This window comes from Dendrobates tinctorius, unplaced genomic scaffold (assembly GCF_039654945.1).
Source record: "Dendrobates tinctorius isolate UK_male_01 unplaced genomic scaffold, ASM3965494v1 ptg000015l, whole genome shotgun sequence".
Lineage (NCBI taxonomy): Eukaryota > Metazoa > Chordata > Amphibia > Anura > Dendrobatidae > Dendrobates > Dendrobates tinctorius.
This window is the reverse complement of record NW_027361683.1, coordinates 57477403-57499701: the sequence shown is the minus strand read 5'-3', so window position 1 is coordinate 57499701 and position 22299 is coordinate 57477403. Positions and strand designations below refer to the sequence as shown.

At 45.3% G+C, this 22299-nt stretch overlaps 1 protein-coding gene across 1 annotated transcript in view; it reads left to right on the top strand.

The window, feature by feature from the left end:
* RPA2 (replication protein A2) overlaps window positions 1–21860 on the top strand; it is a 117778-nt gene extending 95918 nt beyond the window's left edge. The window contains exons 8-9 of the mRNA XM_073564587.1: window positions 20589–20683; window positions 21345–21860. Coding sequence (XP_073420688.1) covers window positions 20589–20683; window positions 21345–21429 — 180 coding nt within the window. The 3' untranslated portion in view covers window positions 21430–21860. The remainder of the gene's footprint in view (window positions 1–20588; window positions 20684–21344) is intronic.
* The last annotated feature ends 439 nt before the right edge of the window (window positions 21861–22299 follow it).

Below are 22299 nucleotides of genomic sequence, written 5' to 3'. Positions count from 1 at the left end.
CGACAACGTATTCCGCAGCGCTTTACAGTTTCAAACACAAGTCATAAGTAACAATGTTAACAATACAATAATTAAAGCAAAATAAGACAACCCTGCTCATGAGAGCTTACAATTTACAATGAGGGTGGCTGAGATACAAAGTACAGGTGTGTATTTACAATGATGATCCAGACATCTTGAGGGGATGGGGGATAGATAGAGATAGTGAATGGGCTACACACACATAAAATGAATTTGATTAGGGAGCATAAGCCGCTCTGAAAAAATGTATTTTGAGGGTGCGCCTAAAACTGCAAGTTGTGGATGGTCCTAATTTCTTGGGGTGGAGCATTCCAGAGGATTAGTGCGGGAGAAGTCTTGGAGTCGGGAGTGGGAGGTATGGATTAGTGCAGAGGTTAGTCGAAAGTCGTTTGCAGAGCGCAGCGATCGGTTAGGCCGAAAGACAAGTGAGGGAGGAGATGAAGGGGGTGCCGGATTGTGGAGAGCTTTGTGGGTGAGATCCTGTAATGAATGGGCAGCCAGTGTAACGACTGGCGAAGGCCAGACACGTCTGAATACCGATTAGCTAGATGGATGATCCTGGCTGCTGCATTAAGGATAGACTGGAGAGGGGAAAGTCGAGAAACGGGGAGGCCAATTAATAGAGCGTTGCAGTAGTCCAGGCAGGAGTGGATCAAGACGACAGTGAGGGTTTTTGATTCTATGGTGAGAAAAGGGCAGATCCTAGAGATGTTTTTTTTAAGTGTAAGCGACAAGAGCGGGCAAGAGATTGTATTTGGGATGTGAATGAGAGATTGGTGTCAAACATATCACCCAGACAGCGTGCCTGCTGCTGGGGTGTTATGGTGCCACCTATGGAGAGGGAAATGTCAGATTTAGGGAGGTTAGTAGACGGCGGGAGCAGAAGTAGTTCAGTTTTTGAGAGGTTAAGTTTCAGATAGAGGGTGGACATGATGAAGACTGCGGACAGAGAGTCACTGGCGTTCTGTAGTATAGCGGGGGTAAGGTCAGGGGATAACATGTATAGTTGTGTATCATCAGCATAAAGATGGCACCGAAAGTCAAATCTGCTGATGGTCTGTCCAATTGGGGCCGAGTAGAGAGAGAATAGAAGGGGGGCCAAGGACTGAGCCCTGAAGTACCCCAACAGCGGAGGAAATGAAGTGGAGACAGTGAAGAAAACACTGAAAGAGCGGTCAGAAAGATAGAAAGAGCCTAGAGAGTAGGAGATGGTGGTGAACAGTGTCGAAAGCTGCAGAAAGGTTGAGAAGAATGAGCAGAGAGTGGTCACCAATACATTTTGCGGTCAGAAGGTCATTGGTCACTTTGAGTGCAGTTTCTGTCAAGTGTAGGGGGCGGAAGCCAGACTGTGACAGGTCTAGCAGTGAGTGAGTGGAGAGGTAACGGGTAAGGCGGGAGTAGACAAGACGCTCCAAGAGATTAGAGATGAAGGGGAGATTGGAGACTGGTCTGTAGTTATTTGTGCAGGATGGGTCGAGAGCGGGTTTCTTTAATAATGGAGTAATGAGTGTTTGAAGGCGGATAGGAAAATGTTCGAGGAGAGGGAGAAATTAAATATTGTAGTTAGGTGAGTTGTGACGACTGGAGGAGATGTGAGGGAATGGGGTCGGTAGTGCATGTAGTAGGACGAGAAGAGAGGAGTCTGGAGACTTATTCTGTGATGGGATCAAATGTGGAGGGAGAAAGGATGGAAGAGCCTGATGGTGTGGACCTCAAAAGAATGCAATGATAGTGATGGAACTGGGGGGATGACCTGGAAAGTGCAATGTGGGGACAGGAGTATGCCGAGTCCACCACCAAGTCTTTTTGTGGGTCTTGTGGAATGGGAGAATTGTAAGTCACCATGGGAAATGGCAGCAGGGGAGACAGTGTCAAAATCCTGGATCCAGGTTTCATTGAGGGCCAACAGATTGAGAGTTGTTCAGAAAGTAATTGTGCAGGAAAGGAAGTTCGTTATATACAGACCGTGGATTCCTGAGGGCACATTTGAAAGAAGATAAGGGAGTGCAAGTAATATTAATAAGCTTAGTAAGGTTTTGATGTGAGGTGGTAGGGTAGGGGTTGAGGGATGGTGGACCAGGGTTGGGGGAGATATTCACCAAAATCAGTAGGAGTAGGAAGATAAAGAGCAAGTAGTTATTGGAATGGTCAAAGTTTTTTTGTGCGATGTGTTTGGGCAAGATGGGCTGAGGTTTTTCAGGAAGGTGAGAGTGCATGGGAGCTGTACAAGGGAGAGGGAAGTATAAAGGGACTGATGTGTATGAGTCGTGATGGAGGGGGGATGGGGTGGTGAATGTGGATGGCAAGGGAGCACAAGAGGATAGAAGTAAAGCGCATGGCTAAGGCTGGTTTCACATTTGCGTATGGAAGAGCTGTGGAGGGATGCGGACTTCCTCCTTGAAGCTCCGCCCACAGCTGCACCTCCTCCGGTCAGCTCCGCCTCCATCGACATGCGGCCTGCGTACCCTATCTTTAACATTGCGTATGCAGGCCGTGCGGATTCCTCCACATGCGTCGTTTTGACGATGTGGCGACTGTGCCAAAATGCAACACGTCGCCACACCATCAAAACGACGCATGCGGAGGCATCCGCACGGCCTACATACCCAATGTTAAATATATGGGTACGCAGGCCGCGTGCCGACTGAGGCGGAGCTGACTGGAGGAGGTCCGGCCGTGGGAGGCACTTCACGGAGGAAGTCCGCAGCTCCTCAATGCGCAAATGTGAAACCAGCCTAAAAGGGAGAGCAAAGTGTGGGTTACCTGTCAATAAGCTTATCCAGATTGGTAACTGGCATAGCGAGGAAAAAAAGTCACAACGCGAGAATTTAAGTTTTCTCTCACCCATGACCGCTCCACGGAGAGGGGATCCACCCTTCAGGGACAGCAACCTACAGATAAAAAGGGCGGTACCTCTTCGTCGCCTTCAGTTGGGTTCCTGTCCCTGACGGGGGACCTACAGGACATTACCTGTTTCCTTGTAGCCGAAGATCCGGGGCCGGCCTGACCAGTGCATGGCAGCGGGGAGGCCCCTGCCACGGGAAGATGCGGTGCCCGAAGCCGCCACTGCTGGGGCCGATGCGGGCTGCCAGGTGAGCGAGCGGGAGAGACGTCGGAGCCGCCGCTCCGGAGAGGAGGGCCGGGCTCGCTGGGACCCGGTAAACATGCGGGCGGCCCCATGGTACAGAGGTGTACCAAGATGGCGGCCGCCCCGGTAATAGAAGCCCTCTTCCGGGTCCCGAGAACCAGCGCATGGGCAGGAGTGCTCTCCCCGATGAACGCGGTGCAGGATGGGAGAGTGACGTCACAGCCGGGAAATTTAAAAAGGTGGAGCTAGCAACACTCCTGGCTGGAAGCGATCCTGAGCAATGGGGGATAGCGACCAGGAGCAGCAAGCCAGGCAGCAGCTTAAGAAGCAGCAGCACCACCGACATCATCGGGAATGAGACAGGAATGGCCGTTCCAGCAGTCACTCCACGCAGTGCAGCACGTCAGCTGCAAGGAGCAAATCGCCACAAGGAGGTCAGCCCGTACAGGACCTGACTCCATCTCCCGAATCGGTACCTGCATCCGCATACTTCTGGGTGAGTGATCTCCGTGAATGTTCACCATTGTAATAGAATCCCTTTCCCTTAACAGGGAAAGAAGAAGGGGAAAAAGAAGAATAGGGAATGCCCCACTTGTACTAGACCCCTACCTATATCGTGGGAGAAAAAACTTTGCGAGTCTTGCACAAAAGAAGTCCTCTCTCAGGAAACCCCGGATTTCGCCTCTGACTGACTTAAGAGCCACAATCAAATCGGAGGTTCGGAGTGCCCTTGCATCCCTTAAGCACAGGGACAAATCGAAAAAGAAAGACACAGTAATGACCTCCCTGTCGGGCTCTTCGACGTCGGGAGAAATCGCGTCTAAAACTTCAGAATCCGGTTCCTCATCCTCAGACGCGGAAACAGAGGGGCGTCACTGTTTTCCCCTAGAAGAGGTAGACAAGCTAGTAAAAGCAGTAAGGTCTACCATGGGGGTGTTGGACCCTAGGCCTGATAAAACTGTCCAGGACATAATGTTCGGGGGACTAGGCCAGAAAAAGCGGAGAGTGTTACTGCTAAATGAAAATGTTCAGGGGCTAATCAAAAAAGAATGGAACAAACCGGACAGGAAAAACACCACGGTCCCTTCCCTTAAAAGGAAATATCCCTTTGATGGAGAGGCGTTCACATCTTGGGATAAGGCCCCGATGCTCGACGTAGCCGTCGCAAAGGCCTCAAAAAAATTCGCTCTCCCCTTCGAGGACATGGGCACCCTCAGGGATCCCCTAGATAAAAAGGCAGATACTTTCCTTAAAGGGGCATGGGAGTCAGCAGGAGGTAATCTCAGACCAGCCATAGTGGCGACATGTACCTCAAGAGCCCTAATGGTATGGGTGGGCCAACTTGATAAGCAACTAAGGGAAGGGGACGCCAAGGGATAAGATCCTAGATTCTATCCCATTAATAAGGGGAGCAGCTGCCTTCTTAGCGGACTCATCGGCTGATTCAGTCTGACTAGCATCCAAAGCAGCAGCGCTCTCAAATGCAGCCCGAAGAACACTATGGCTCAAAAGTTGGCCAGGGGACCTACAGACAAAAGTGAAATTGTGTTCAATCCCCTGTGAAGGGAAATTCCTTTTTGGGGAAACATTAGATGACATCCTTCAGAAAGCAGGGGACAAGAAGAAAGGGTTCCCGAATTTGGGGCCTGCAGCATTTAAGAGGCCCTTTCGGAATAGAAAGTTTTTTCAGAGGAGACCACCGAGAGAACAAAAATGGGACAACAGAAGGAAAGATAGAGGGCTTTTTGTCTCGGGATGAGTTACCCTCTAAGTGACAGTTCGCCCAGGGTGGGGGAAAGGCTAACCTGTTTCCTTCCAGCCTGGAATAAAATTTCAAACAACTCGTGGATAATAAACCTAATCCAGGACGGCCTAAAAATAGACTTTCTCTCTCTCTCTCTCCCACCTCAAAAGTACTTAATAACTCCGCTAAAATCCAGTATGCAGAAGCAGGAAGCCCTAGAAAACGAGGTCCTAAACCTGGTAAAAAAAAGGAGTCCTCCAGGAGGTTCCCCTGCAGGAGATGGGCAGAGGGTTCTACTCCCTCTTTTCCTCTTTTCCTGGTGACCAAACCAGACGGCACTTTTCAGACTATCATAAATTTTAAAAAATTAAACATACGTCATTAATCAAAGCTTCAAAATGGAGTCGATCAGGTCCACCACCAAAATCCTGTTCCCGAACTGCTTCATGGCGGTATTAGACCTCAGCGACGCCTGTTATCACGTTCCCATCCACAAAAACTCCAGAAAATATCTCAGGTTAGCCATCTCAATACATAGCAAGGTAAAAGAATTCCAGTACAGAGCCTTGCCGTTCAGAATATCGGTAGCCCCACGGGTGTTTGCCAAAATAGTAGCGGAAATGATGGCCCATGTAAGGGAGCGAGACATAATAATAGTTCCGTATCTGGACGATTTTTTAATAGCAAGCAGCTCGGCTCGATAATGCAGGGAGCAGAGGGACAGGGTGATGGGCATTCTACAAGGCCTAGGCTGGCTCCTAAATCTGAAAAAATCAAGATTGGAGCCCAGCAGAGTACAGGAATTCTTGGGTCTAACACTGGACTCAAACATTCAAGAGTGTCGCCTCCCAGACAGAAAGAGAAAATCGCTCAAATGATAACAAGAGCAACCCAAAATCCCTCCATGACATTAAGGAAAGCTATGTCACTACTGGGTTCCCTATCCGCCTGCCTGCCTGCCAGCAGTCCAATGGGCTCAGTTACACACGAGAGCTCCAGTGGGACGTATTAGCCAACCAATCAGCTGTAGGGGGACACCTAGAGGGTTGTATTACCCTACATTCAAAAACTATTCATTTCCTAGTCTGGTGGAGAAACCAGGACAATCTTTCCAAAGGGATCCCCTGGGTAACAAAAATAACACACATAGTTACCACGGACGCTAGTCCCACGGGATGGGGAGCAAACATGAACAACGAGGTGGCTCAGGGGGCGTGGGGAGGCCAAGAACTAGAAGCCTCTTCAAACCAGAAAGAACTGTTAGCAGTGGGCTACGCGCTAACACGCTTCCTACCCCTGCTCCAGAATTACCATGTCCGCATATTTTCGGACAATCAATTCATGGTGACCTATATAAATCATCAGAGGGGAACCAGGTCCTGGGCCCTAATGGACACATCCTCCAGAGTCCTCAAACTAGCAGAGTCAAACCTGCTATCCCTGTCAGCACTGCACATCCGAGGCGCGGAGAATCAAAGGGCAGACTTCCTGAGCCGCACCCAACTACAGCAGGGGGAATGGGTACTAAAGCGGTCCGTTTTTCGGCAGATTGTAAAAAGTTGGGGGGCCCCGGACATAGATCTGTTTGCTGACTTCAGAAACAAAAAGGTGGAAACATTCTGCTCCCTAGACCCCAGGGGGAATCCTCTAGCTCTGGACGCATTTATGCTCCCATGCACGCAGAGTCTAACATACGCTTTTCCCCCGATCATGCTTATCCCGGCAGTGCTAAGAAAAGTCAGGGAGGACGGGGCAAGAATGATACTAATAGCCCCCTTCTGGCCCAAAAGAACCTGGTTCTCTTGGCTAAGAATGCTCTCTGTAACCGACCCATGGATCCTACCGGATCTCCCGGACCTGCTATCGCAGGGCCCAGTGTTACACCCTTAGGCAGTGAACCTCCATTTAACAGCATGGAATTTGAGAGGGCGCTGATGAGGGACAGAGGATTTTCAGAGAACCTGATAACTACATTACAAAAAAATAGAAAACCGGTTACGATGAGAGCATACGGAAGAACATGGAAAAAATTCTTATCTACTTCTGGGGTAAAGGTTCAGGATGGGGTTCAGATAGATAAGGTCCTAGAATTTCTACAAAGGGACCTAGAACGGGATCTGGCGGTCAACACATTAAAAGTCCAAGTAGCGGCTTTAGGCGCTCTTTATAACCACAATGTGACGGGTAACCCCTGGGTGGCACGGTTTAAGGCCGCAACCAGATCCAGGCCAATAGCTAGTCAAAGGATTCCGTCATGGGACCTGAATCTTGATTTGTCAACACTGACAGGCCCTCCGTTCGAACCCATTCACTCGGCATCCCTTAGAACCCTGTTATTTAAAACGGTACTTCTGGTCGCACTAACATCAGCTCGCAGGGTGAGCGATATTCAGGCTTTGTCAGCAGGGCCACCTTTCACAAAAATTCTAGAAGATAGGCCGGGTCAGGTTTTAAAATGACTCTATCTACCAAAAGTGTCATTACATTTTCATAGGTCCCAAGAGGTAGTCCTTCCTTCCTTCTGCCCAAATCCTAAAAATAAGGGAGAAGAAAAATTTCACACCTTAGACGTGAGGAGGTGCTTAGTACAATATCTAGAGGCCACCAAAAATATAGGAAGGAAGGCTCTCTTTGTTTTTTTCCAGGGACCTCGGAAGGGACTCAAAGCATCCAATAGTACCCTGGCAAGGTGGATTAGGGATGCGATTGCCCTGGCATATTCATCCAGTGGAAAGACCATCCCGGAAGGGTTGAAAGCCCATTCCACAAGAGCGATGGCGACCTCATGGGCTGAAAGATCTGAGGTATCAATAGAACAAATCTGTAGGGCGGCCACCTGGTCATCACCTTCGACCTTTTTCAGGCACTATAGATTAGATCTAGCCTCTGTCTGATCTGACCTTCGGGAGAAGGGTCCTTCAGGCGGTGGTCCCTCCCTAAGCTACCAATCTCTGTAATTCTCTCCGTGGTGCTGTCATGGGTGAGAGAGAATAGCTTACTCACCGATAACGGAGTTTCTCGAAACCCATGACAGCACCCGCTTATTCCCTTCCCCTTCACGAGTATGGTGAGCACGTTTTACTGTTTGTAGAGTGTTTGTGTTTAGGCACGGTGTTCCTGATAAATAAGCAATATTATAATGCTGTGTATATATTTCTGTTGCCTAACTAACCTGGAGCCCCTCTGATGCTCTAACCAACTGAAGGCGGAGGAGAGGTACCACCCTTTTTATATCTGTAGGTTCCTATCCCTGAAGGGCGGATCCCCTCTCTGCAGTGCTGTCATGGGTTCCGAGAAACACCGTTATCGGTGAGTAACTAAGCTATTTGGCTGCCGAAACAGTGCATTAAAATGCAGTACCTGGCGATCATAGATCGTATCAGCACCAAAATGGTATCCGTAAAAACATAAGCTCGGCACGCAAAAAATCAAACCCTCATCTGATCCGAGATCACGAAAAATGCAGACTCCAGAAGTGACACCTTGTCGCAGTTGATGGGCTCACATGAATTGGCCAATTTATGCGCTAAGAGCCTTCACTTTTGTAAGTAATATTTTATTTATTTAATTTTTATTATAGCAATTATGATAGATTCTGTGTTTGCATGTGTATTGGTCTCTACAGAGTGCTGCTGCGTTCCTTCTTTTTGCAAGAAATATATTCATTGCAGTTGGCACCTGTTTATACTATATGGAGGTGCAGGTCAGATTTTTTGTTTTATGTAGAAAAATGGAGACACTACGGGTATCGGAAAATGGCACATTTTTTTTAACAAAGTTTGTTTGTTTTTTGTTTTTCACCACTGAGGCTAATTTCACACTTGCTTTTTTTTGCAGCGCGTTTTTCCCGCAAAAAACGCATTGAAAAAACGCATACAAATGCTGCGTTTTTTTCAAGCATTTTTATGAGCATGCATGAAAAAAACGCAGCGTTTTTATGCGTTTTTAGTGCGTTTTTACCGCGTTTGCGTTTTTTCCAACATTAGGTGGCCCCTCACACCCAAACCATGACTTTACTAACCCTAACCCTTAACCAAACCATACTAACCCTGACCCTAACCCTGACCCCAACCCTGACCCTAACCCTTAACCAAACCATACTAACCCTAACCCGTAACCAAACCATACTAACCCTAACCCTAAACCCTAGCTAACCCTAACCCTAGCCCTAAACCCCCTTAACTAACCCTAACTCTAACCCAAACCCCTAAATTCCATTGTCCAACTAATGGTAAAAAAAAAAAGCATGCGCAAAAAAACGCATACATAAGCATGCCAATGCGCACATATGCGCACCCATAGACTTATAATGGGTGTCTTGCTGTAAAAAAAACGCATTGCGCGCGCATGCGTTTTTTTGAGGCAAGTCGGACGCCCAAAAAATGCAACAGGATGCATTTTGTGCGCCCGAGCGCATACCGCAAAGAAACGCATGCGCGGAAAAACGCGTACAAACGCATGTGTATGCGCACATAAGCGCATCCCATGCAAAGTATAGGGAAAAAAAAATGCATGCGCTATTTAGCGCTAAAATACCGCGAAAAAAAACGCAAGTGTGAAACCAGCCTTAGATGAAAAAAAGAACCCTAGACATGTTCGTTGTCTATGAACTCCTAATGAGCTGGAAAATCATAATGGCAGGTCAGTTTTAGCATTTAGTGAACATGGTGAAAAAAACACCGCTATGGGGGCCCGGTGCACTTGCAATAATTAATTGCCTCTCCCAGTTCCACGGCTGCAGTGTTTATTTTTTTTTTTTTTTATAAATGTTTGCACCATCATGTGGAGCAGTGTATGGTGCCAATTATATTTGGAGCAGTATATGGGGCCCAATTATATATGAAGCATCTTATGGGGCCCATTACATTTGAGGCCCATTATATATGGAACATTATATGGGGCCTATTATTATAATGCATTTATGTAGCGCCATTTATTCCATGGCGCTTTACATGTGAAAAGGGGAAATATAGTCAAGTATACTAAACATGTGTAAGACAAGGGACACACAAGTACATAAGGAGAGGGGACCCTTCCCGCGAGTGCTCACAGTCTACAGGGATGGGTGAGGATACAGTAGGAGAGGGTAGAGCAGGTCATGCTGTGGTTCAGTAGACCGAGGATCATTGCAGGCTGTAGGCTTGTCGGAACAGGTGGGTCTTCAGGTTCTTCTTGAAGGTTTCCGTTGATGGTGAGAGTCTGATGTGTTGCGGCAGGGAGTTCCAGAGTATGGGGGAAGCACGGGAGAAGTCTTGTATGCAGTTGTGGGAAGAAGAGATAAGGGGGGAGTAGAGAAGGAGATCTTGAGATGAGCGAAGGTTGCGTGCGGGTAGGTATCTAGAGACCATGTCACAGATGTATGGCGGAGACAGGTTGTGGATGGCTTTGTATGTCATGGTTAGGATTTTGAATTGGAGTCTCTGGGCGATAGGAAGCCAGTGAAGGGCCTGGCATAGGGGGGAGGCTGGGGAATAGCGGGGAGACAGGTGGATTAGTCGGGCAGCAGAGTGTAGGATGGACTGGAGCCAGAGTGCTAGAGGGGAGGCCAGAGAGTAGGAGGTTGCAGTAGTCGAGGCGGGAGATAAGAGCATGCACTAATGTTTTTGTGGTTTCATGGTTGAGGAATGAGCGGATCCGGGAAATATTTTTGAGTTTGAGGCGGCAGGAGGAGGCAAGGGCTTGGATATGTGGTTTGAAAGAGAGCGCAGAGTCGAGGATTACCCCAAGGCACCGAGCGTACGGGACTGGGGAAAGAGAGCAGCCGTTGACATTGATGGATAGGTCTGGTGGAGGAGTAGAGTGAGATGGGGGAAAGATGATGAATTCTGTTTTGTCCATGTTCAGTTTGAGAAAGCGAGCAGAGAAGAAGGCTGAGATAGCAGACAGACATTGTGGGATTTCAATCAGTAAGGAGGTGAGGTCGGGTCCAGATTGGTAGATCTGCGTGTCATCGGCATAGAGGTGATACTGCAAACCGTGAGATTCTATGAGCTGTCCCAAGCCGAAGGTATAGATTGAGAATAGTAGGGGTCCTAGGACAGAGCCTTGGGGAACACCGACAGACAGGGGGCGAGGTGAGGAGGTGGTGTGTGAGAGGGAGATACTAAATATTCGGTCTGTTAGGTATGATGAGATCCAGGATAGGACAAGGTCTGTGATGCCAAGAGATGAGTCTGTAGCAGGAGGGAATGGTCTACGGTGTCGAACGCAGAGGGCAGGTCCAGGAGAAGGAGGACAGAGTAGTGTCGCTTCCTCTTGGCGGTTAGTAAGTCGTTAGTGACTTTAGTTAGGGCAGTTTCAGTTGAGTGATGCGGTCGGAAGCCAGATTGTAACCGGTCAAAGAGGGAACAGGAGGAGAGGTGGGAGGACAGTTCAAGATATACTATTCTGTATGGATCTATATATGGGGCCCATCAAATGCTGTATGGAGCATTATATGGGGCTTATTATACTGTGAAGCATAATATGGGGCTCATTATGCTGTATGGAGCATTATATGGTGCTCATTATTCTGTATGGAGCAATATATGGGGCTCATTATGCTATATGGAGCACTGTGGGGTGCCTATAATACTGTATGGAGGACTATACTGTCCGGTTTCTGAGTTATTGATATCACTCATGTAATGTAAGAAGTGAAACCTTTGGCATTGTACCATATCTATATTTCTCTGCCGTATCTGTGCATCATGAATTGTGGTATGTGTTTAACCCCTTTAACCCCAAGGGTGGTTTGCACGTTAATGACAGGGCCAATTTTTACCATTCTGACCACTGTCCCTTTATGAGGTAATAACTCTGGAACGCTTCAACAGATCTTTGCGATTCTGAGATGGTTTTTTAGTGACCTATTGTACTTCACGTTAGTGGTAAAATTTCTTTGATATAACTTGCGTTTATTTGTGTAAAAAATGAAAGTTTTCAAACATTGAATTTTTATGCCCTTACAGCAGAGAAATATGTCACACAAAATAGTTAAATAACATTTCCCACGTGTCTACTTTACATCAGCACAATTTTGGAAACAATTTTTTTTTTTTTTTATAAGAAGTTATAAGGGTTAAAAGTTGACCAGTGATTTCTCATTTTTACAACAAAATTTACAAAACCATTTTTTTAGGGACCACCTCACATTTGAAGTCACTTTGAGGGGTCTATATGGCAGAAAATACCCAAGAGTGACCATTCAAAAAACTACACCTCTGAAGCTGATCAAAACCACATTCAAGAAGTTTATTAACCCTTCAGTGTTTCACAGGAGCAGAAGCAACGTGGAAGGACAAAATGAGCATTTAACTTTTTAGTCACAAAAATGATCTTTTAGCAACAATTTTTTTATTTTCACAAGGGTAAAAGGAGAGAATGAACAGATAAAGTTGTTGTGCAATTTCTCCTGAGTACGCTGATACCCGAAATGTGGGGGGAAAACCACTATTTGGGCGCACGGCAGGGCTAGGAAGGGAAGGAGCGCAGTTTGATTTGTTTTTAAAACCACAATTAGCTGAAATTGAGATCGAACGCCATGTTGCGTTTGGAGAGACCCTGATTTGCCTAAACAGTGGAAACCCCCCACAAGTGACCCCATTTTGGAAATTAGACCACCTAAGCAACTTGCCTAGATGTGTGGTGAGAGTTTTGAACCCCCAAGTGTTCCACTATAGTTTATAATCCCCGGGCGTGAAAATAAAAGATTCAATTTTTTTCCCACAAAAATGATCTTTTAGCCCCCAGTTTTTAATTTTTCCAAGGGTAGCAGGAGAAATTGGACTCCAAACGTTGTTGTCCAATTTGTCCTAAGTGCGTCCTAAAATTCTTTTTGGGCACACGTCGGGGCTCGGAAGGGAAGTAGTGACGTTTTGGAATGCAGACTTTGATGGAATGGTCAGCGGGCGACATGTTCAGTTTGCAGAGCCCCTGATGTGCCTAAACAGTAAAAAAAAAAAAAAAAAACCCTCACAAGTGACATCATTTTGGAAACTAGACCCCCCCCCCCCCCCCCAAGGAACTTATCTAGATGTGCCCCCTTTTTGGAACTAATCTAATGTTTCCTGTAAGTCTAAGTAAATAGTGCATGGAGGTGTGGTACAGTTTGACGCATTCTGTCATACACAGGCCAGGTTTTTCGGGGCAGGTGTCGCATTGATAAATGGTGGTCTTGCGTATTCCCCTTTTAGTAACACTGTACTTTTTTGTGACTTACCTCTTTTTCCAGTTTGCGGGACCTCCCCCTGAAAATGCTGACCTGGTACAATACAAGCACCTTCAGTTCCGGAAGTACTGGGGCCTGCTCCTTCCTGAGTGCCAAATATCAGGGCCATAACCATTACCTCCTGGAACTGATGGTATGATGTATCTGTGTGGCCTGCACATCGTGCATCGTGACAGCAGGAAAGCATTGAGCATTGCCATTTGTACGATCCATCAGGTTCCATCTTCTAGCCCTATCTTGTCTGTTTGTCTGTAATATTTTAATAAAATTAATAAAGTTGCTATTATCTTCTTTGGACCTTATGACTGTTTGGTTTTTGGTGTTTTTGATTTGTATTTTGCAGTTGGTCATATTTGTTCCTATTTATGGTGGCTATATAGGATATTTTTATCCTGTAGACTTATACTAATTGATTCCACCTACAATGTTCATCAGACTTCTCTCATTTGTACGATGTGCACGGCCAGCTTTTTGTGCCACACCTTGGTCTTTCTCAAAGCACTGTACGGTTGGAGGAGTTGATTGGAGAGATCACCGCCCCCCCCCCATATTTTTGTTGTACAGGGGTACACAGTCCGGTTTGCAGACCTGTGTAGAGGTACCTCGTACAATGCTAAGGGCGCTGCCATCACCGTGTATAGTGGTAAAGTTCAAGGACCTCTTGTCCTTGCACTTTACCACCAGCAGGTGGTTGCTACATTGGGCTCTGCTGTCACCCCTTCTGAGCATCTGCCCAAGTAGCGTTTTCGGGAGTCCTTTCTGATTTTTGCTGACAGTACCGCAGGCTGCAGTACCTCGCGCAGAGAGGGTTTTGAAGAGTGGGATGCTGGTATAAAAGTTATCGGTGTAGAGGTGGTGATAACCTTTATCCAACAGTGGGTGCACCAAATCCCACACAATTTTCCCACTCCCAGGACAGGAGGACGTTCAGGGGGTTCAATCCTGGTGTCCTTTCCTTTGGAAACTCTAAACCTGTGGGTGTACCCTGAGGTACTCTCACACAACTTATAGAGTTTAATTCCGTACCTGGCACTCTTGCTGGGCAGGTACTGACGGAATCTGAGCCTTCACTTAAAATGAATTAAGGACTCATCCACGCAGATGTCCCTTCGGTGACCCCTCCTCAAGGGGGGTACTGTTGTGAACACTTTTTACCTGGCTTCTGCGTTTGGGCTCCCTCTGGTGGTTGCTGCTGGTAATGGAGCTGGTCTTGCTGACAGAATTCAATCACCTGAGGATGATGATTGAAGGTCAGATGTTAGACTGGAGAGATTTAATTGAGCAACCTTCCCTCAGTTGTTGCCGGTGATTTGATTTGCATCCTGAGCATTTTGGTAGTCTGCTTGTCTCCTGCTCCATCCTGCATTTTTCAGATAAGTTTTGTCTTCTTGAATCTTTTTTGTGTTTTGATTCATTTTTGCTTTTCTCTGATTTTTGCTTTGCTGGTGTGAGTTCAGCCTAGTTCCCTTCTGGGACCTGTGCTGGACTCTGTTACATATGCCACAGCTTATGTCAGTCTTTTCAGTATTTCTAATCCCCTGTTATATCAGTATCTTGTTTTGCATCCAGTTCACACCAGAATTCTGATTTAGTGGGGGAGAGGTCATGTGGCCTCAGTATTTTTGCATATCAGACCTGTTGGATTTTTCTTAGGGTTTTTTCTGTGATTGCAGACAGTATCCTTTCCTGTCCTGTTCTATCTAGACAGTTTGGGCCCCATCATTTGCTTACTCTATTTTCTGCCTGTGTTTTGGGCCTCATCTTGTCTCACCGACAATATATGTTCGGGGGCTATCTATTCCTTTGGGGTTCTACTCTGGGGCAGTTTAGCTTTCCCATTTCTCTTTAGGCTTAGTTAATTCTTTGGCTGTGCCGAGGCGTCTAGGGCATCATAGGTACGTTCCACGGCTAATTCTAGTTGTCGTCAGTTTAGGGGTCTGCAATCCGCTAAGCTATCAACCTCTCTGGTTATCTGGTTACCTAGCCTATTCCCCTGCTATCCTCCTCGGTTACCTAATCACAACAGGCGTCTACAAGACACCTATCCATTACTAATCCTATAGTTAAATGGTAAATAAAAACATAACCATATATTTCACCAGATCTGTTTAAAAGAAGCTGAGCTGTGATTGGTTGCTATGAGCAACAGTTTTCCTTGTAGACAATTGTGGTAACTGAGGCCTATTATTCTTATCATTTCTATGGTGTTATTGTCTTTCTGTAAAGCTGGAAATAACACAATTTATTACCGTGCTGGAACAGACCACCCTCTGACAGACTGCAGGGGGAGCCCAGTATCACACAAGATAGGATTAGATACTCAGCAGACTGTATCGCACAGGATAGGATTAGATACATGGCTCAGCAGACAGTATCACACAGGATTTGATTAGATACACAGCTCAGCAGACTGTATCACACCGGATAGGATTAGATACACGGCTCAGCAGACTGTATCGTACAGGATAGGATTAGACACATGGCTCAGCAGACAGTATCACACAGGATAGGATTATATACACAGTTCAGCAGACTGTATCACACAGGATAGGATTAGATACACGGCTCAGCAGACTGTATCACACAGGATAGGATTAGATACATGGCTCAGCAGACTATCACACATGCTAGGATTAGATACACAGCTCAGCAGACAGTATCACACAAGATAGGATTAGATGCTCAGCAATATGATGTGCCAAGGGAGAGGACATTTTCGTTCCAAGAATTCCACTCATTCCATCTGATTTGCCTTTTGATTTTAAACGCCTCCAGTATTAACTTTACCTGGCATTTGCAATGTCCATTAACCAGACTCAGAGACAGTCCTTGAAAGTAGTAGAAATCGATTTGCAATCTCAATGCTTTTCTCTTGGTCAGCTTTACATGGCCTGTTCAAGAGTTGGAACTGCCAAAAATATGTTCCATCTTTGCACCGAAAGGAAAAACCAAAAATGTTGTTTGCCAAAAGGCTCTTGAATGAGTTGAAAATAAAATACTATCATTACTTGGGTAATTGTTTAGTTAATTTGTGTTGCAAATCTGTAGTGTTGAAAATATGATGTAAAATGTTTTTATGTGCAATATAATCATAATAATTTGTTCTATCTAACCACAGTTAGTTACTATGCCTGGCCAACACTGGGCTCTTAATCTAGTCCAGAATAAAGTCCTTCATTTGAAATAATCACACTCCTTTTATTGAATCTTAATTTACCATACTTATTGCATTGACAAATCCCCAACAAAAATAAAATAATAAACCAACATTTAATACTCCCTGTCCGACATAGTCCATTTACCGAGTGTCCTACAACGATCTGACATATCGAACAGTCTCATCGAGAGATGTAACTACTCTACCCGGCCTCCGGTAATAAACTGACAGGAGGTGATCCCTCCCATAGTGTATCCCACCGGAGTTCATCAGCTCCGGTGCTCTCAGTTTATGGCACAACCGCTGTGTGAGAACTTTGCTACGCAGCGGTGCTGGGTAGAGTGGTCACATCTCCTGTCAGTATATCGCCGGCGGCCAGGTAGATTGGTCACATCTCCTGATGTGACTGTTCTATGCGTGAGATTGTCGTGGGACAATCTAAATTACCCGGACTACAGCGGACAGGGAGTATATGGTGGTTTATCTTACATTATTTCTAGGCGTCGAGGGCATCGGGGATTTGGTGTGAGGAGAGTATAATGGGTTTTTATTCTTATGTGAATATGTATGTAATGTTACTTTTAAAAAAAAAAAAAAAAAAACTGAGCACAGGCGCCGACAATGATACTACTCTCCCATCAGCGGCACCTGCTGTCACTGTTATCTGATATCTACTGATATCTACCAGCATGATCCCGCACTTCTGTGACCGACAGGACCGGCAGTAGCGTTGCCGCACACAGCCACAAACACCCGCAAACACATGTAGACAGACACGCACATATTCTCCACCCACACACATTCTCCGCTCACACACTCTTCCTCCTTTTGACGTCATTTACTTTTCTGCAGCATTTTTGCCAGCACATCCGCAGCAAATCTGCAAACCTTTTTACACCTGCAGATTTGACTGACTCAATGGAAGTCAATGGGGTGCATTAACACTGCAGATCTGCAAAAAGAATTGACAAGCTGCGAAAAATAAAGCGCTGCAAATAAGGGCAGAATTTTCCGCAGCATGTGCACAACAATTCAGGAATGCCATTGATTAACATTGCTTTAATCATTTTATTACGGATTTGCAGCATTTTTGCATGGAAAAAACGCTGCGGAAATGCAACAAATTCACAACATGTGCACATACTCTTAAAGTTAAAGACCTAAATAATGTGGCCAGTATTTACCCCTTTCTGTGGACTAACGTTATAGATGTGCACTTTTTGTTTATTGTGCACGATATGCTAACTTTTATGGTCTTTACAAGGGGGCATTCTTAAAGTAATAATTCCAATCAGCCAAACCTCCTCTTTCAGAAAATCCCACATGCCCACGGTAAAGGCTATAAAAATTTGGAATTGAATAAGAAGACACATGTCTGTTGAACCAAAGGGCGGATTAAAAAACATCAAGAGCAGAAGAAATAAATTAGGAACAAAACTTGCCACTTTTTGTCCTTTTGGCAGGTCTTTATATTTCTGTCCTATCCTTGGGATTGGTCATCAATATCTAATTGGTGGAAGGGGGATGCCCCGCATACCGGCCGAACAGTTGCAACCAGTGTGGAAGCGCTTAGTTGCTGAGCTGCACATCATAGCTCCATCAACTCTATAGTGGCCTGCTACTTTACATCCAGCTCCCATTGATTATAATAGGAGTGGATGTGCGATACCTGGTCGCAGTCACTATACAATTGACAAACCTATTTAACTGGGTTCTTCCAGGCAGCAGCTGATTAATGGGGGTGCCTTTTGTCCCACCCCCTACCGATCAGATATTGATGACCTGTCCTAAGGATAGGCCATTAATATAAAAGTCCTGGACAGGCGTTTTAATTACACTGCTCAAAAAAATAAAGGGAACACTAAAATACCACATCCTAGATATCACTGAATGATAGATTCCAGTTGCAAATCTTTATTCATTACATAGTGGCATGCATTGAGAACAATAAAACATAGAAATGATCAATGTCAATCAAAAGTAATATCCCATGGAGGTCTGGATTTGGAAGGATACTGAAAATAAAAGTGGAAAATCAAATTCCAGGCTGATCCAATTTCAGTAGAAAGGCTAGAAGATAAGGAAATGATGCTCAGTAGTGTGTGTGGCCTCCACGTGCCTGTATGACCTCCCTACAATGCCTGGGCATGCTACTGATGAGGTGGTGGATGTTCTCCTGAGGGATCTCCTCCCAGACCTGGATTAAAGCTTCAGTCAAATCCTGGACAGTCTGTGGTGCCACGTGACATTGATGGATGGTGCGAGACGTGATATCCCAGATGTATTCAATCGGATTCAGGTCTGGGGAATGGGCGGGCCAGTCCATAGCTTCAATGCCTTCATCTTGCAGGAACTGCTGACGCACTCAGCAACACGAGAGTTCTGGCATTGTCCTGCATTAGGAGGAAACCCGGGCCAACCGCACCAGCATATGGTCTCACACGGGGTCTGAGGATCTCATTTCGGTACCTGATGGCAGTCAAGCTACCTCTGGCGAGCACATGGAGGGCTGTGCAGCCCTCCAACGAAATGCCACCCCACACCATTACTGACCCACTGCCAAACCGGTCATGCTGAAGCATGTTGCAGGCAGCAGATTGCTCTCCAGACTGTCACACCTGTCACGTGCTCAGTGTGAACCTGCTTTCATCTGTGAAGAGCACAGGGTGCCAGTGGCTAATTTGCCAAACCTAGTGTTCTGTGACAAATGTCAAGCGTCCTGCACGGTGTTGGGCTGTGAGCACAACCCCCATCTGTGGACGTCGGGCACTCATACCATCCTCCGAGTCTGTTTCTAACCGTTTGTGCAGACACATGCACGTTTGTAGCCTGCTGGAGGTCATTTTGCAGGGCTCTAGAAGTGCTCCTCTTGTTACTCCTTGCACAAAGGTGGAAGTAGCGGTCCTGCTGCTGGGTTATTGCCCTCCTACGGCCCCCTCCACGTCTCCTAGTGTACTGGCCTGTCTCCTGGTAGCACCTCCAGCCTCTGAACAGTACGCTGACAGACACAGCAAACCTTCTTGCCACTGCTCGCATTGATGTGCCATCCTGGATGAGCTGCACTACCTGAGCCACTTGTGTGGGTTGTAGAGTCCGTCTCATGCTACCATGTGTGAAAGCACAACCAACATTCAAAAGTGACCAAAACATCAGCCAGAAAGCATTGGTACTGAGATGTGGTCTGTGGTCCCCACCTGCAGAACCACTCCTTTTATTGAGGGTGTCTTGATAATCGCCAGTAATTTCCATCTGTTGTCTATTCCTTTTGCACAACAGCATGTGAAATTGATTGTCAATCAGTGTTGCTCCCTAAGTGGACAGTTTGATTTCACAGAAGTTTGATTTACTTGGAGTTATATTCTGTTTGTGTTTCCTTTATTTTTTTGAGAAGTGTATTTAAGAATTCTGTTGAAATAAGATCATATGTTCCACAGCTTATACAAAGCTGAAATGTTTTTAAAACCGCCTTCAGTTATGGCTTTAATTTTGTGTCTCTGCATCACATGCTAATTATACTTTTAGGCTATGTGCACACGGTGCGGATTCTGCTGTGGAATTTTCTGCGCAGATTTTGCAAAATCTGCAGGTAAAATGACATGCGTTTTACCTGCAGTTTTAGTGCTGATTTAGTGCAGATTTAGGCTATGTGCACACGGTGCGGATTCTGCTGCGGATCTGCAGCGTTTCTGGCCCTGCGGGTCCGCAGCAGTTTCTGCTGCGTTATACAGTACCATTGTTTCCTGTGGTAAACCAAAAACGCTGTGCACATGCTGCGGATTTTTCCGCGGGTTACTATCCGCAGCATGTCAATTGTTTGTGCGGAATCCGCTGCGGTTTCACATCTCCATTGTAGAGGTGTCAAACCGCAGGTCTTTTTGACCTGCGGTTTTTCCAAAATCCGCGCTGAAAAATCCGCACCACCGAAAACTGTGTGCACATAGCCGTAAGTGCAGTTTTTGTGCGGATTTCCCCTGCAGATTTCTAAAATGGAGCAGATGGAAAAACTGCTGCAGAACTGCATAAAAGAAGTGACATGCTGCAGTTTTAAATCTGCACCAAATCTGCACTGAAAAATCTGCAGCATGTGCACAGCGTTTTTTGTTTTACATGGCCTTAAATGGTACTTTACATCACTTGCATTTCTGCAGGGCCAAATCTGCTGCAGAACTGCACAGAATCTGCACCGTGTGCACATAGCCTTACACTAAACTTTGAGTTGCCAATGAATCTCAACAAAATTCCCAACTTCACTTTCAAGTAGGGTGTTTGGATTACTCGTATCAGCATCTCTTTGTTACAACAATTTTTCTGATATTTTAATGTCACAGAACAGGTAATCATGAAACAGAAAAACACTCTTATCTTTTAGATTTTGAATCTAATAAAAAGCTGCAAGGGAAATGAAGGCATGGGCTTCGAGGAACTGAAGGCAAGGCTTCATGGAATGAACGTTAATACCATTAAGTAAGTAAAATGTATATGGATACTTCATGACAACACCCGGCCATCCAATCATTTTTATTTTTTTTATAAAGTCTTCCTAATTTACATTGACAGCAGGAGATTTGGGTTATAGTAGATTGTCCGACTATTATACTCTGACAAGACCCTTCAGCTATTGGAAAGTAGTGGTTTTCTTGTGTAGCAGGAGCCAGACATTTACATAGGAATATATTGGATCACATTTCACTTTTTTACAGAAAGGAGTTAGTCTTGTAACAGCCTCTAAATGTTAGAAGGGTTCTTTCACAATGAAACGGATGACTGTGGGTGTCGTCCCTTCCCCTTCTCTCCCAATGCTCATCCAGACTGTCTTTCCTATACATTTTGGAGGTCTATTGCCATATAGTCATCTCTGCTCTGTATTGCGATGAAGGCTTCCTGTATAGTCAGCAGCCTTGAACGGCAGCTATGCAGCACTCTGCTCGAATGTTTTATGAATTTGTCTTCTAAATACAATCACATGCCGTATGTGATTCCTAGTAAACAAACAGTGCTGTAATGTGGATGCGGCTAGCGGTGTTGGAAATTCTTTAATTCTTTCATGTTTTGATGTTTCCCTTTGGAAGAGAGATGTATTATAAACCTCGAAATATTGCTTATTGAGCTTTTTTTTTACTTTCAGGCAAGCTTTGGACTTCCTGAGCAATGAAGGCCACATTTATTCAACTGTGGATGACGACCATTATAAGTCAACAGATGGTGATTAATAAAATTGAGTTACAAGTGGAGGATTAAGAAATTCCCAGTTGGATAGCGGTGTTTACTCTAATAAGCTCTAGCTTTTTTGAAGAATAACACAGTTTTGTTTCTTCCTGTTTTTTTTTTTTTCCTGTGATTCAAGGAAACTTTGTTGTAAAATGCTTTTTACGTAGAAAAACAGTAGGGGTGTTTGTTTTTTTTAGCCAAAAAATTAAAGACTATTACAATAGGGTAGATGCCCAACTTCAATTGTGGACCAGTCACTTTTCCACCTCTTTATTTGGGCAGAGGCAGTATTGGTAATGCAAAACTTGTCCACTGTAAGAGAAACAAATGCTTTTGTAAACCTCTTTAACCTAGCTGGCAAAAGTGGTTTAAATGCTTGTAAATAGGTTCTCTCACACATACAAATAAAAATCTTTACAATATATTGTACAAACGTTGTACTGGGCTAAATTAATGAAACAGTGAATTTGTATTTAGTACGATTGTTTTTGTTGGTGATCAATTAACCATTTAGGTTTCACACAGCAGAATTTTGGTCCATATTTTGCATCAGAATTTGAAAGTTAAAACCAGGAGTTGAGCTCAAAATACAAAAATTTATATTCTTATTTCACATTTTCCACACTTAGTTTTCCCCTACATATACTGATGCAAACCGCTGACCAGAATTTTACCATCTGAAAGTGAGCTCAACCAATATATGCATCAGAATAAAATTATAGAAGTATTGAGATTCCTTTAATTTCGTCCCAACATATGACGTATGTCATCTTGCGAGTACCTCCCGTATATGGACATGTCTGTACTTTATGGTTGTTATGGTTATTACATGGGCACAGGAGCCCCATAAAATAATTCCTGAATTGCTGTTT